This window comes from Elephas maximus, chromosome 7, assembly GCF_024166365.1.
Source record: "Elephas maximus indicus isolate mEleMax1 chromosome 7, mEleMax1 primary haplotype, whole genome shotgun sequence".
Lineage (NCBI taxonomy): Eukaryota > Metazoa > Chordata > Mammalia > Proboscidea > Elephantidae > Elephas > Elephas maximus.
Window position 1 is genome coordinate 73,547,864 of NC_064825.1, and position 14,186 is coordinate 73,562,049.

At 44.4% G+C, this 14,186-nt stretch overlaps 2 protein-coding genes across 2 annotated transcripts in view; one reads left to right on the forward strand and one right to left on the reverse strand.

Moving 5' to 3' along the window:
* Positions 1-14,186, reverse strand: part of LOC126079528 (serum amyloid A-2 protein-like) — a 116,947-nt gene that overhangs the window by 12,585 nt on the left and 90,176 nt on the right. The window lies entirely within an intron of this gene.
* On the forward strand, positions 4,841-8,036 carry LOC126079529 (serum amyloid A-2 protein-like). Its single transcript, XM_049890614.1, has 4 exons — positions 4,841-4,879; positions 5,299-5,393; positions 7,187-7,325; positions 7,755-8,036. The coding sequence occupies exons 2-4, from the start codon at positions 5,303-5,305 to the stop codon at positions 7,891-7,893; spliced, it is 369 nt and encodes a 122-aa protein (XP_049746571.1). The 5' UTR covers positions 4,841-4,879; positions 5,299-5,302; the 3' UTR covers positions 7,894-8,036.

A 14,186-nucleotide genomic window follows, 5' to 3' on the forward strand; every position in this document is an offset into this window, starting at 1 on the left:
GTGCTGGACTCTCATACAAAAATTTATAAACACCTTGCTATATACTCCTAATTGCTCTCCCCCTAATGAGACAGCACACTCCTTCCCTCCAGTCTCTCTTTTCGTGTCCATTCGGCCAGCTTCTCACCCCGTCTACCCTCTCATCTCCTCTTCAGACAGGAGATGCCAACATAGTCTCTTGAGTCTACTTGATCCAAGAAGCTCATTCTTTACCAGTATCATTGTCTATCCCATAGTCCAGTCCAATCCCTGTCTGAAGAATTGGCTTTAGGAATGGTTCCTGTTTTGGGCTAACAGAAGGTCTGGGGACCATGACCTCTGGAGTCATTCTAGTCTCAGTCAGACCATTAAGTCTGGCAAAAGGCCTCTTTAAAGTGTTAAAAAGCAAAGATGTCACTTTGAGAAATAAGGTGCATCTGACCCAGGCCGTGGTGTTTTCAATCACCTCGTGCATGTGAAAGCTGGACAATGAATAAGGTAGACCAAAGAAGAATTAACACCTTTGTATTACGGTGTTGGCGAAGAATATTGAATATACCATGGACTGCGAAAAGAATGAACAAATCTCTTGGAAGAAGTACAACCAGAATACGTCTTAGAAGCAAAGATGGTTGACTTTGTCTCACAAACGTTGGAAGTTTTATCAGGAGGGATCAGTCCTTGGAGAAGGACATCATGCTGGGTAAAGTAGAGGGTCAGTGAAAAAGAGGAACACCCTGGACAAGATTCATTGACACAGTGGCTGCAACAATGGGCTCAAGCATAGCAACGATTGTGAGGGTGGCATGGGACCAGGCAGTGTTTCATTCTTTTGTACACAGGGTCACTATGAGTTGGAACTGACCCAACAGCACCTAACAACAACAAAAATTACTGTAAAGAGGACCCAGTTTTTCTCCCTAGGAAGTGCTTTATTTATCTATGAATTCATTTTTTATACAGTCACAGACAATTCATTCTTTTAAACATGTACACCAGATTTCCTAGGAATGATTCTCTTTTTCTCATGAAGAAATAATCCACCTCCAAATCCCTTTTTGATGGAGAAGCTGTAGAGAATATAACTGGCTCACTCAAGGTTCAGAACCCCAGATTCATGCAATGCCTTGGCCAGAGCCCTTTCTACTCCATCTCTTTGCTTTCATAACTTAACAAATATTCTTTTCTGGGAACTCGTGTACCCCTTGAAAAGCATAGGGGTGATTTATGGTAATTCCATGTTGTATGATTTTGTTTGGGAGAATGCCACGGGACACAGCAGCCTCAGCTTCTTGCAGTAGAAACCTGGACTTTGCCCCATTCCATTTTGCCATACCTCTTACAGAAAATCCTATTACAAAACCACCAGAACAAGAACATCTTTCCAGTAGAGGTTGTGACCCTGAATTCCCATCAGAGACCTGACACCCAGCCATCTGGACTTGAAGGCACCATGGCACAGAGGTTAAGAGCAAAGCCGTGGATTTAGTCAGTTTTTTAGTATGAGTTTAGCTCTTACTGATATTGTGGAAGAACACTGAATGACATGGAGAAGTGTAGATAATGTCTTAAGGGAAAAGAGTGCAATGGAATATGATCCCATTTTTGTTCAAATACGTGTTCTCACAGTGAATCACAATACAGAAGTTGCAAAGTTTCTAGGTAGTGAGTTCTGTTATTTGGGGTTTCAGAATGTCCTACAATGACTTCTGCATTTTTTCATCAACAAACTATTCTTTGAATGCCTTCTATGCAACAGCCACTATACTAGATGTTGGGCAGCAATGTGGGGAGGAGGGAATAACCACATCCAGGCTGTGCTTTCATGAAATGAGACTTGTAATGGGGGTGGGGATGATTACAATATACATATATAGAGAGAAAGCTCATACTTATTGTAAAATCAGTAAGATTCCATTAAATGAATGGGAAAGACTATAGTAGACAGAATGTATAATGACAGAAAAGAGAGGGTAAGGTGTCACTAATCATTCTTAGGTTGCTGCCTCCCCCAAAGAACTACCATCCCCAGGTACTAACTTCACTGCTCATCCCCATCCCGTTCCCCTAAAACTAAATAAAATCAGGAATGGCTCAGCTGTCAAAAGCTCTCCTGCCCCTTTACTTTCTGCCCTCTCCCAGCTAACCTGGTACCAATTACTGCAATTGGCAGGACAGGAGAAAAGACATCTGTCCTGTTTCTTCTATTTAACAAGCCAGTCATCAGGAATGTGAAAGAACCAGCTATTTAACTGAAGGATATAGAATCCTAATTCTGTCTGGTGTGTCCCTTCTTACAAAGCCCATACCTCCTCATGAAGAGAGAGTACTTTCCTCCTATCTTCGGGTTTCCTATTTGCACTCTTTAAGCATCAGGAAACCCTGAATTCAAGCCCGTCTGTACTTAGTTCTGTGTCTTTTCTCCTAAAAGCTGTGGGCTGGGCTTATTGTCTCTCGAAGCCTCCTGCCCTCAGTCTGATGGAACACATGAACATAAAAGGCATGTGAGGGGAATGTGATGAGGCTGTCACCTGCCCACTGCCAGCCACAGCAAAGGCCACGCTCAGAGCCTGGAACTGGTGTTGTTGAATTACAAACAAGGTCTGCACTGGGTTTGTTGTTAGGGGCCGTCAGGTAGATTTTAGACTCACAGTGACCCAGTGTGCCAGAGCAGAACTACCCCATAGGGTTTTCCAGGCTGTAATCTTTACAAAAGCAGATCACCAGGTCTTCTTCCCCAGAGCTGCTGGGTGGGTTCGAATCGCAAACATTTAGGTTAGCAGCCCAGTGTTTTAACTATTGCACCACCAGAGATCCTTGTATTGGGTTTTCTTTAGAAAAAAAAATTTTTTTTTTTTTTAATGTTTGCTAGTAGTGAATTACAGATGTCTCAAAATCCAAAATCTCCTTATGGGATTTTATAGTGTTGGGGGAAACTAAGAACACATTTGGGGAGGGAAAAGACTTTAAATCCCAATAGTTCTTTTTAAGTTCTGTTTAACTTTGAAGTGATTAATAATAAGTACAACTTACAAAAGGCGCCTGGGTGGCACTAGCAGTTTGTGATCAGCTGCTAACCAAAGGGTTGGCTGTTAGCACCCAGCCAGCAGGTCCTCGAAAGAAAGAAAGAAAGAAAAAAAAAGGCCAGGTAATCTGCTTCCATAAAGATAACAGCCACGAAAACCCTATGGAGCAGTTCTACTCTGAACGGGGCGTCGCTATGAGTCAGGGGCTGACTTGACGGCAGCTAACAACACAACACACCGTATGAGCCATCATTAACCTTCTGTACCAGTTATGTTATTTAAATATTGAAACATGTAAATATTTCACAATTTCAAAAAATATAAAAGGTTTTCATTTTAGATGAGCGGTAAAATGTTATGTCAGCAAGAGACTCCATTTATACTCATTGGCAGAAAAATACAACAGGGGAAAGTTGCCAGCTAGGATTGAGCAAAGTCAAATTTTTAGTTTTACTAGAGTGTCTGTCTCAATCTGATTAGTTCACAAAACAAAGAGTTCTTGTTTGGCTCTCTGTGTCCTAAACTTTCATCAACGTTCTGGTTTCTTACTTTCAGAGAGACATGATTTATAACATAGTGACTGGATAAACAAAAAATGCTTTCTGGTCCAAGCGATCTGTCTTCCATTTTACTTTGACCAAAGCTGATTCTCTGACTAAATGGGAACTTACATCTCTCTTGACGTATTGACTCTCTCCATAATCCCAATAATGATCTTCTCTGGTCAGACCTGCTGGGTGGGCACACTTCCCAGAAGCAGAATCCACTACCTCTCTGAATTCCTCGATCTTATTCAGGAGCTCTGGGCTCACCACATAGACTCCCAGGTTTGGGGAACTCACACCAAGGAGTCCTGACCTGACCCCACCAGATCTTATAAGAGTTCACAGTAGCCTTCCCATGAAATCCCATGCTCACACATTCCAGAGGCAAATACATGAGAGGTTAACACAGTCTACTAACCTAAAGGTTGGCAGTTCAAACCCACCTAGTGAAACCAGAGAAGAAAGGCCTGGCAACCTGCATCCATAAAGATTACAGCCAAGAAAACCCTATGGAGCAGTTCTACGCTGTAACATGTGGGGTCGCCATGAGTCAGAACTGACTAGACAGCAATGGGATTGGGCTTGGGTTTGTAGCTCTGCAGCCTCAACTCAGTCTTGTTATACCCCCTCTTTGCACACATTTGATCTAATGAACTCTCCACTTGGCCTCTCCAAGCAGAAGACAGACACAGCAGAAAGTTTCTGGGTATGATTCTCAAGCTGTGTACCGTTACCCCTCTGCTTATGTCCCATAAATGAGGAAACGGTGGGGAGTCTCACAGAACACACATGCAATTTGATGGGGATCAGCCTGTTTGGAGGCTCATGGGCGTTAGACTCAAAGAGACTTAATTCCTGATGCCTCAGCAGTCTGGCCCAGTGGGGCCCAACAAAATGAGGTGACCATAAAGCCAGGTCCTTTCTGAAGAGCCATCCTCTAACACCACACTGTCCTGCAGCAGCTGCCCTCACACGCTCTGCACCCCCTTCTCCCAGCCAGGTGTCACTCCTGCCTCAGCTCCTCTAGCGCTGACAAATTGTCCTCCTGACCTGACCTGACCTGACCTGGTGGCTGCCAGCCCACAGCAAGCCCTTCTTGGGTCTACAGAATTGCACAATAGGGGAAATGCCTTTGGATGAAACACAACACAGGTGTCCTGTAAGTTTTCTTTTGCAGTTTTCTGGGAAGAATGATCTGGGGAAGGATTTTCCCAGCACCCTGTCTGGCTTTTCTCCTTCCCCCTGATTCCAGTAGGGAAGGCTCAGTATAAATAACAGCTGCCTCTCCCCAGCAGGCAGGATCAGCAGCTCTGCTTCCCCAGAACTCAGGTGAGGGGCTACTCCAAAGAGGGTTTTTCAAAAAAATTTACTCTGTTGTCTCTTTACCAAGATTATCGTTGCCTTTTAAAAATGTTTATTCAGTGTTCTATTTTTCCTGTACGAGGTCTGTGCTGACTGAGCACATGGGGCATGCTTTGTGATTAATTATAGGCTGCTTGAGAGAGTGGCAATTTGGTCATGACTCCCCTCTCCCTGAATCAGTGCCACCTTGGTTTCCTCTTATACAATCTTGGGGTTCAGGGCTAATGAGTAAGGATTGAGGGCTGTGGTTTTGAGTGAGATCCCACTGCATGCAATGTTTCCTAGAACAAATGGACATAAATACCCAGACTCTCTTTGAAGTACCGATTCCAGAGTGGTATGTATGAGTCTCGTCCCTGTCTCCCTGACCTCTGCTTTCATTGCAGCACGATGAAGCTTTTCACAGGCCTCATGTTCTGCTCCTTGGTCCTGGGAGTCAGCAGCCAAGGCTGGTGGAGCTTCATCCCTGAGGCTGTTGGAGGTGAGGCCACTGGAGGAGGGAGGGGGCTGGCACCCATCTGCCACCGGGCTCACCCTAAGCACTCGTAAGGGTAGGAGCCAGTGTCTTAGACTGCGCTGCTCTGTGTGGTAGAATGTGCCAGGCATTTGAGAAGCTCGTCTTTAAACACATCGGACACCACGGGATCTATCTCAGTTACTTAGAAAACAACTATCATTCCTAGCTGAAAGGTAAATGATTGTTTGATTAGAAGGCACAAAATAAGGCCTGCAACTGGTATAAATTTCCCTCAGACCAAACAGTATAAACTATGATTAAAGCTATCAATTAGCACTTTTCCCCTTCTTTCCCTTTCCTTTTTATCTTCCTTCCTTCCTTCCTTCTACTTTCCTTTCTTCCTTCCGTTTTCTAGCTGGATAATTTAAAGAGAACCTCAGCCTAGCTCTTCCCGATGCTTCCTATTGCCTATGACTCTCTTCCTGGTTTGGTCTGTTTCCTTCCCTTTTGCAGCCTTTGAACTGACAGGCAAAGGGAACCAGTGTGTAGCAAGTCTCCAGGAGTAACTGAGCACTTTCCTGTCATTTAGGGTGGCCAACCATCCCGGTGTGCCAGGTCTCAGGAGTTTCCCGTGACAAGGTACTTTCAGTGCTAACCAGGACAGTTGGTCACTCTATTTGAACTTCAGAAGAACCTGGTGAGGCAGGCATCTTTTTCCATTTTGTAAGGTGAGGAAGCTGAGGCTTAGAGCAGTTGAGTCAGTTGCCCAGGGACTTCCCACCAGTCAGTAGGTGGCAGAGTGGAGGTCTGACCCTAGCTGTGCAGGATGCAAAAGCTCTGCCAGGCAGATGCATCTGATTAGCCTGTTCCTAGAGCACAGAGGTTGTCAGTCTCAGCTACGCACTGGAATCACCTGGAGAACCTTAGAAAATACTCATGGGACCCACCCCCAGGGTCTGATGTAATTGGCCTGGCTGTGGCCTGGGCATTGGAACCATAAATATCTCCCCAAGTGATTACAATGTGCAGCCAAGGCTGAGCACCACTGCTACTGCACTGCCCCAAGCAACTCACATCATCACTATGATCGAGTTTGAAAGTTTTCAGGATGATATTTATGTCCGTAACAGTCAGAATGACTCAAGTCAGAATTATCTGCACTTGGGCTGCAAGAATACATTCTTCTAAAGCATCAGGGCCAGAGTGCTGTATGTCTGCCACCTCTGTCAGGATCTGCCTCCCAGGTCACCACCATGCTCACACTGTCCCCTGGATCTCACCATATGTAGCTGCACTGTGTGAGGGTGGTTCTCCCTTGCGCCCCAGGGGGCATCGGGCAGTGTCTGTAGTCATTTTTGGCTGTCACAACTTGAGGGGCAGGTGCTACTGTCATCTAGTGGATAGAGACTAGAGATGCTGTTAAACACCTTGCAGCGCACGAGGCAGCCGTGCTCGAGAAGGGTCATCAGGACCAATATTTCAAAGTGCCAAAGTGGGGAAACTTCATTCTAGGTAACATCTCCCTTCTCTCCTTTAAGCATATCACATTTAGCCCTAAGTAAGGTGCAACATAGCAGTTACACAAGCAGATACAATACAGGTGTGCCCCATCTAAATGCCTCTGATTATAATTACCTGCAGAAGCCAATCAGAATTAAGGAATGTTCTTCTCAGCCTATGGTGCTTAAGGATGCTGTGCTCACAGGTTGAAATCTAAAGCCAGGGGAAGATTTTTCACTACTAGATTCCTCTCTAAGGTGTTGTCAGAGTGTCTGTGTTCACATGACATCCCTTTTGCCATTTCCTTTCCTTTCCAGGGGCTCGGGACATGTGGAGGGCCTACAGCGACATGAAAGAAGCCAATTACATAGGTGCAGACAAATACTTCCATGCTCGAGGGAACTATGACGCTGCACGAAGGGGACCTGGGGGTGCCTGGGCAGCTGAAGTGATCAGGTAATGCAGACACCTAGGGATGCTAGCGAAGGGGTAGCAGAGCTCGGCTGCCTTAAACAATCAGGAACAATCGTCCTCATGCCCATCCTGCCCACCCTACCCACTGACGCCTCATACTGGGCCTGGTGGCCAGCAGAGCCAGGGCATGGCTGGTGCAGACATGTCACACTTGCCACAAATGCAAGTGAGGACCAAAGAGTGATTCCCAATCTGTCCCCTCTGGCCGTTCATTTGGCACAAGGGTGATACGTCTGGGTTGAGTTGGGACATTGCCCAGGCAGGGTCAGTATTGTAGTCCCTCCTTCCTTGAGGACTGGTTTTCCTTGTCTCTTCTCACGTCATCTTTGAAAACGGGAAAGGGTACAGAAGGCGGGACTGTTGCACATCAGCCTGGAGACTCATCTCCTGCCTTCCTTTCCTTGACTCCAGCAATGCCAGAGAGCGTATTCAGTCCCTCACAGGCCATGGAGATGAAGACACGAGGGCTGACCAGGAAGCCAACAAATGGGGCCGCAGTGGCAAAGACCCCAATCACTTCAGACCTCGTGGGCTGCCTGACAAGTACTGAGCTTCCTCTTCACTTGCTCCCAGATACGAGGTTGTGAGCCCCTGAGGGTGGGGACACAGGGTTATTAAGTTCTGTGTCCCCAGAAGCTAGCAAAGGGCACATCACAGGTTCCCAATAAATTTTTAAGAAATGGAATTAGTGGAAAAACCGTGTCTTCTTTGTGATCACTTTTGGTACCGAGGGGTGACCAAAGAGCACCAGCATGAAGGGGGAGCCTTGGCTGTGTGTTTGTACCCAGAGGACTCTCAGCCGGCCTGAGCCCGTGAGGTCAGGCCACTTTAGTTTTTTTTGAAAACTTCTGCATGACCATGAACTAAAGGCTACTGCACTAGCCTCCTTTCTAGTTTCACTGCTTTTTGCTTTTATGCTTCTAATTAGGGTGACTGTAAAATTTATTATACAACTTAGGTAACTTTCAAGAGTGAAAAAGGGCCCTATTAATAATTATGTCAGGGTAACACCAACAGGCACTATTATCTGTCAGTTTGTCGTAATGTTGTGACTTGTGTGTTGCTATAATGCTAGAGGCTATGCCACCAGTGTTTCAAATACCAGCAGGGTCACCCATAGTGGATAGGTTTCAGTGGAGCTTCTAGACTAAGACAGAGTAGGAAGAAAGGCCTGGCAATCTACTTCCAAAAATTAGCCAATGAAAAATTTTTGGATCACAACAGAATATTGTCCAATACAGTGTTGGATGGTGAGCCTCCTGGGCTGGAAGGCACTATACAATAGCCACAACAATGGACTCAAACAGTAATACTATGGACCAAATAGATGGCATAGACTGGGCATTTCATTCTTTTACACATAAGGTCACCATGAGTGGGATGGCAACTAACAACGATAGGAACGAACTGGGATTGTCCTCAGCAAAACAGGACATTTGTTCCCTTACCTCTCTGCCCAGCATTCAGGATGATTTTTACAAACCATGATCCCATCTTGTTCCTCCCCTGCTCAAAATCTTTCAGTGGATCTGGCCCCTGGCCACCCTCTAGCATTGTCTCTTACCACACTCTCCCAAGCTCACCACTCTCCAGCCATAGTGGCCACATTCAGTCCCACCACCAAGACAAGCTCCAATTTGTTGCAGTAAAGAGCCTGCTGTTCAACGGAAAGGAATGCAGTTAGCTGACAGCCTCTAGCTATTGGCAGCTTCAGGACCCCCTCAGCTTTCAACCCAAGGTCACACTCTTCTCAGGATTCCCAGCCCATGGATGAGCATCGCAGCATATTAGGACCCGGCCATTTCTGTCTAATGTAAGACTCCTCTATGTGGCAGTCTGTGCTCCTGTGCCCCACTGGGTTGGCTGAGACTCTGTGATATCTGCTTCATGTTCTGAAGGCTTTCCCTGCCCAATCCTGCTGCTTCCCAGAGGGCCCATTTGACACATCCCCTGAATCAGAATCCACATTTTAACAAGATTCCCGGATCTTGTTTTAGAAGTACTGGTCTAGAACTGATGACTAATGGGAAGCATCTCCTAAGTAGAATTGAGTCAGGGATGACTACAAGGTTTTGAGCCTACACTAAGGTAGTGACAAATCTAATAGGCGTAAGGAAATGAACTTCAGGTTTGGTCTTACTATTCCTGGTTTCTATAAACCAATTTGTATTGGTCTGTTGGGTGGTGCAAATGGTAACACACTTGGCTGCTAACTGGAAGGTTGGAGGTTCCAGTCTACCCAGAGGTGCGTAAGAAGAAAGGCCTGGTGATCTACTTCCAAAATATCAGCCACGGAAAACATTATGGAGCCCAGTTCCACTCTGACACACACGGGGTTATTATAAGTCAGAATCAACCCAACGGCAACTGGTGTTGGTGACGCGGGTGGGTCACTACTGCTTTCAGCACTGCCTGCGCACAGGCACTGTGCTCGGCACTGACGGTCTCACTCAATTCTAATGGCCTCCTCTAACTGCACTGCTTCTGTGCGCCACCGCGCTGCATGCTTTATGTTCATCACCTCATTTAGTCCTGGGGCCGCCCTCAGTGAGTGTAACCATTATCTCCATATTACAGATGAGGAAACTCGAACTTAGAGAAACAAAGGAACTTCTCCAATGTCATTTAGATAAAGAGCATGTACGCAAACCCCTACAGCCCAAGCTCTCAGGCACTGTGCTACACCGTGGCCCTGCTAAACAGTGGTCAGATCTGGAAACAAATGTAAAGTGAAGCTGAGTAGACATTTCACCAAAGAAGAAATTCAAATCGCCAACAAGCACGTGAAAAGATGCTCAACATCATTAGTCATTAGAGAAATGCAAATCAAAACCACAATGAGATACCACTTCATAACCCATAGGATGGCTATGATTTTAAAAAAAGCAAACAAATTGTGTTGGCAATGATATGGATAAATTGGTACCCCCATTCATTGCTGGTACCAAAAACTAAACCTGTTGCCGTTGAGTCGATTCCTACTCATAGTGACCCTATTTACAACAGAACGAAACACTGCCCGGTTTGGGGAAATCCTCATAGTCGTTGCTATGTTTGAGCCCATTGTTGCAGCCACTGAGTCAAACCATCTTATTGAGGGTCTTCCTTTTTCCACCAACCAACTACTTTACCACGTATGATGTCCTTCTCCGTGTACTGATTCATCCTGATAACATATCTGTCTTAGACTGGGTTCTCTAGAGAAGCAAAACCAGTAAAGCATATATGTGTGTATGCATATATATATATATATATATCTACCAGACTCATTCCTGTCAATTCTGACTCATACCAATACCATAGGACAGAGCAGAACTGCCCCATACAGTTTCCAAGGAATGCCTGGTGTATTCCAACTGCCGATCCTTTGGTTAGCAGCCATAGCTCTTAACCACTACACCACAAGGGCTTCCAAATATATATATGGCCAGTGTTTTATATCAAGGAAATGGCTCATGCAGTTGTAAAGGCTGGAATGTCCCAAGTGTGTGAATCTCCTGATTCACGTAGCAGCACGGGCTGACAAACCCAAGATCAGCAGATCAGAGAGCAGGGTTCTTACTCACAGGCTGCAAAGATCAATGGGTCCCAAGATTGGCAGGCTGCTAGCTCAAGTCCCAAGAACCAGATATCAGATGAACAGGAGCCAGCTGCAGGATCCAGCATGAGCAAAAAGCCCCCCAAGCCTTGCCAGAATGTCTGCTTATATTTGATGCAAGCCACACGCCCAAGGAAACTCCCTTTCAACTGACTGGCTAATAACAGCAGATCCCATCATGGGGGTGATCGCACATTAAATCTCGACAGGGAGGTGATCACGACATTTATACGACTGCCAAAACGCTGAGAATCATGGCCCTACCAAGTTGACACCCAATCTTAACCATCACAATATCCAAAGTACGTGAGATGAAGACTCGCCGTCCTCTCTTCTAAGGAGCAATCTGGATGTACTTCTCCCAAGATAGATTTGTTCATCCTTCTAGCAGTCCATGGTATATTCACTATTTTTCTCCCACACCATAATTCATATGCAACAATTCTTCAGTCATCCTTATTCCTCGTCCCGCTTTCACATGCATGTGAGGTGAATGAAAATACCATGGCTTGGGTCAGGCCCACCTTAGTCCTCAAAGTGATATCTTTGGTTTTTAATACTTTAAAGTAGTCTTCTGCAGCAGATTTGCCCAATGCAATATGTCATTCGATTTTTTTTTTCTTTTAATAGTACTTTAGATGAAGGTCTACAAAACAAACTAGTTTCTCATAAAACAGTTAGTATACATATTGTTTTATGACATTGGTTAACAACCACACAACATGTCAACGCTCTCTGTTCTCAACTTTCGATTCCCTATTACCTGCTTTCCTGTTCCCTCGTGCCTTCCAGCTCTTGCTCCTGGGCTGGTGTGCCCCTTTAGTCTCGTTTTGTTTTATGGGCCAGTCCAATCTTTGGCTGAAGGGTGAACCTCAGGAGTGAATTCATTACTGAGCTGAAACGGTGTCTGGAGGCCATACTCTCAAAGTTTCTCCAGCCTGTCAGGCTAGCAAGTCTGGTCTTTCTTTTTGAGTTAGAATTTTGTCCTACATTTTTCTCCAGCTCTGTCCAGCACCCTCTATCGTGATCCTTGTCAGAGCAGTCAGTGGTAGCTGGGCACCATCTAGTTGTACTGGACTCAGTCTGGTGGAAGCTATGGTAGATGTGATCCATTAGACCTTTGGACTTATCTTTCCCTCGTATGTTTAGTTTTCTTCATTCTTCCTTACTCCTAAAGGGGTGTGACCAGTGCAGTATCCTAGATGGTCGTTCACAGGCTTTTAGGACCCCATACGCTATGCACCAAAATAGAATGTAGAACATTTTCTTTGTAAACTATATTCTGCCAGTTGAGCTAGATGTTCCTCGAGACCATGGACCCCACATCCCTCAGCCCAGCAATTCAGTCCCTTAGGGAGTTTGGATGCGTCTATGGAGCTTCCAGGACCTTGCCTTGTACAAATTGTGCTGGCTTCCCCAGTATTGTGTACTGTCTTACCAAAGTTACCACTCATCTATTGTCTATTTAATGTTTTTCCATCCCCACCCCTTCCCTTACCTCATAACCATCAAATATTGTTTCTTTTTGTGTACAAATCTTTTCATGAGTTTTTACAGTAATGATCTCATACAATATTTGTCCTTATTTCACGCAGCATAATGTCCTTCAGATTCATCCATGCTATAAGATGCTTCACAGATTCATCATTGTTCTTTATTGTTGCATAATACTCCATTGTGTATGTGTACCACAGTGTGATTATCCATTCATCTGTTGATGGCCATCTAAGTTGTTTCCAAGTTTTTCTGTTATGTGAACAATGCTGCAATGAACATGGGTGTGCATATGTCTATTCTTGTGATGACTCTTATTTCTCTAGGATATATTCCTAGGAGTGGGATTGCTGGATCGTATGGTATTTCTATTTCTAGCTTTCTAAAGAAGCACCATATTATTTTCCAAAATGGTTGTGTCATTTTCCATTCCCACCAGCAGTGCATAAGAGTTCCCATTTCTCCGCAGCCTCTCTAACATTTGTTATTACCTTTTTTTTTTTTGATTTCTGCCAGTAATGTGGGGTGAGATGATATCTCATTGTGGTTTTGATTTGCATTTCTCTAATGGCTAGTGATCATAACCATTTCCTCATGTGTCTGCTGGCCTCTTGAATGTCTTCTTTGGCGAAATGTCTGTTCATTTCCTTTGCCCATTTTTTAATTGAATCATTTGTCTTTTTGTTATAGAGGTGTTGGATTTTCCTGTAGATTTTAGAGATTAGAACATCGTCTGATTTTAATTGCCAAATTTTTTTCCCAGTCTGTAGGTTCTCTTTTTACTCTTTTGGTGAAGTCTTTGATGAGCGTAAGTGTTTAATTTTTAGAAGATCCCAGTTTTCTAGCTTATCCTCTGGAGCTTGTGTGTTGTTGGTGTGGTTTGTATCTTGTTAATGCTGTGTATTAGGGCCTCTAGCATTGATCCTATTTTTTCTTCTCTGAACTTCATAGTTTTCGGCTTTATATTTGAGTTTTTGATCCATTTTGAGTTAGGTTTTGTACACGGTGTGAGGTCTGGGCCCTGTTTCGTTTTTTTTACAGATGGACATGTAGTTTTGCTAGCATCATTTGTTAAAAAGACTGTCTTTTCCCCATGTGATGTACTTAGGGCCTTTGTCAAAGATCAGGTGACCAGAGGTGGATGGATGTACACCTAGGTTCTCAATTCTGTTCCATCGGTCAATGTACCTGTTGTTGTACTGGTAGTAGGCTGTTTTCACTACCGTAGCTATATAGTAGGTTCTGAGGTCAGGTAGTGTGAGTCCTCCTACTTTATTCTTCTGCTGCAATAGTGCTTTACTTATCTGGGGCTTCTTCCCTTTCCATACAAAGTTAATGGTAAGTTCTACCATTTCTGTAAAGAATATCGTTGGCATTTGGATTGGGATAGCATTGTATTTGTAAATTGCTTTGGGTACAATTGTCATTTTCACCATGTTGCATCTACCCGTCCATGGCCATGGTATGTTTTTCCATTTATGTAGATCTCTTCTGGTTTCTTTCAGTACTGTTTGGTAGTTTTCTTTGTATAGGTCCTTTACATCCCTGGTTAGATTTAGTCCTAAGTATTTTATTTTTTTAGGAGCTAGTATAAATGGTATTGTTTTCATGATTTCCTTTTCATCATTCTCTTTATTGATGTACAGGAATACAGCTAGTTTTCGTTTGTTTATCTTGTGTCCTGCTATTCTGCTGAATCTTTCTATTAGTTCCAAATAGTTTTCTCATGGAGTCTTTTGGGTTTCTGTGTA

Bases quoted from the DNA above. Each gene is read 5' to 3' on its own strand.
- LOC126079529 (XM_049890614.1), top strand. From the start codon at position 5,303: ATGAAGCTTTTCACAGGCCTCATGTTCTGCTCCTTGGTCCTGGGAGTC. The intron at 5,394-7,186 runs GTGAGGCCACTG...TTTCCTTTCCAG, and splicing joins CATCCCTGAGGCTGTTGGAG to GGGCTCGGGACATGTGGAGG. The intron at 7,326-7,754 runs GTAATGCAGACA...CCTTGACTCCAG, and splicing joins TGGGCAGCTGAAGTGATCAG to CAATGCCAGAGAGCGTATTC.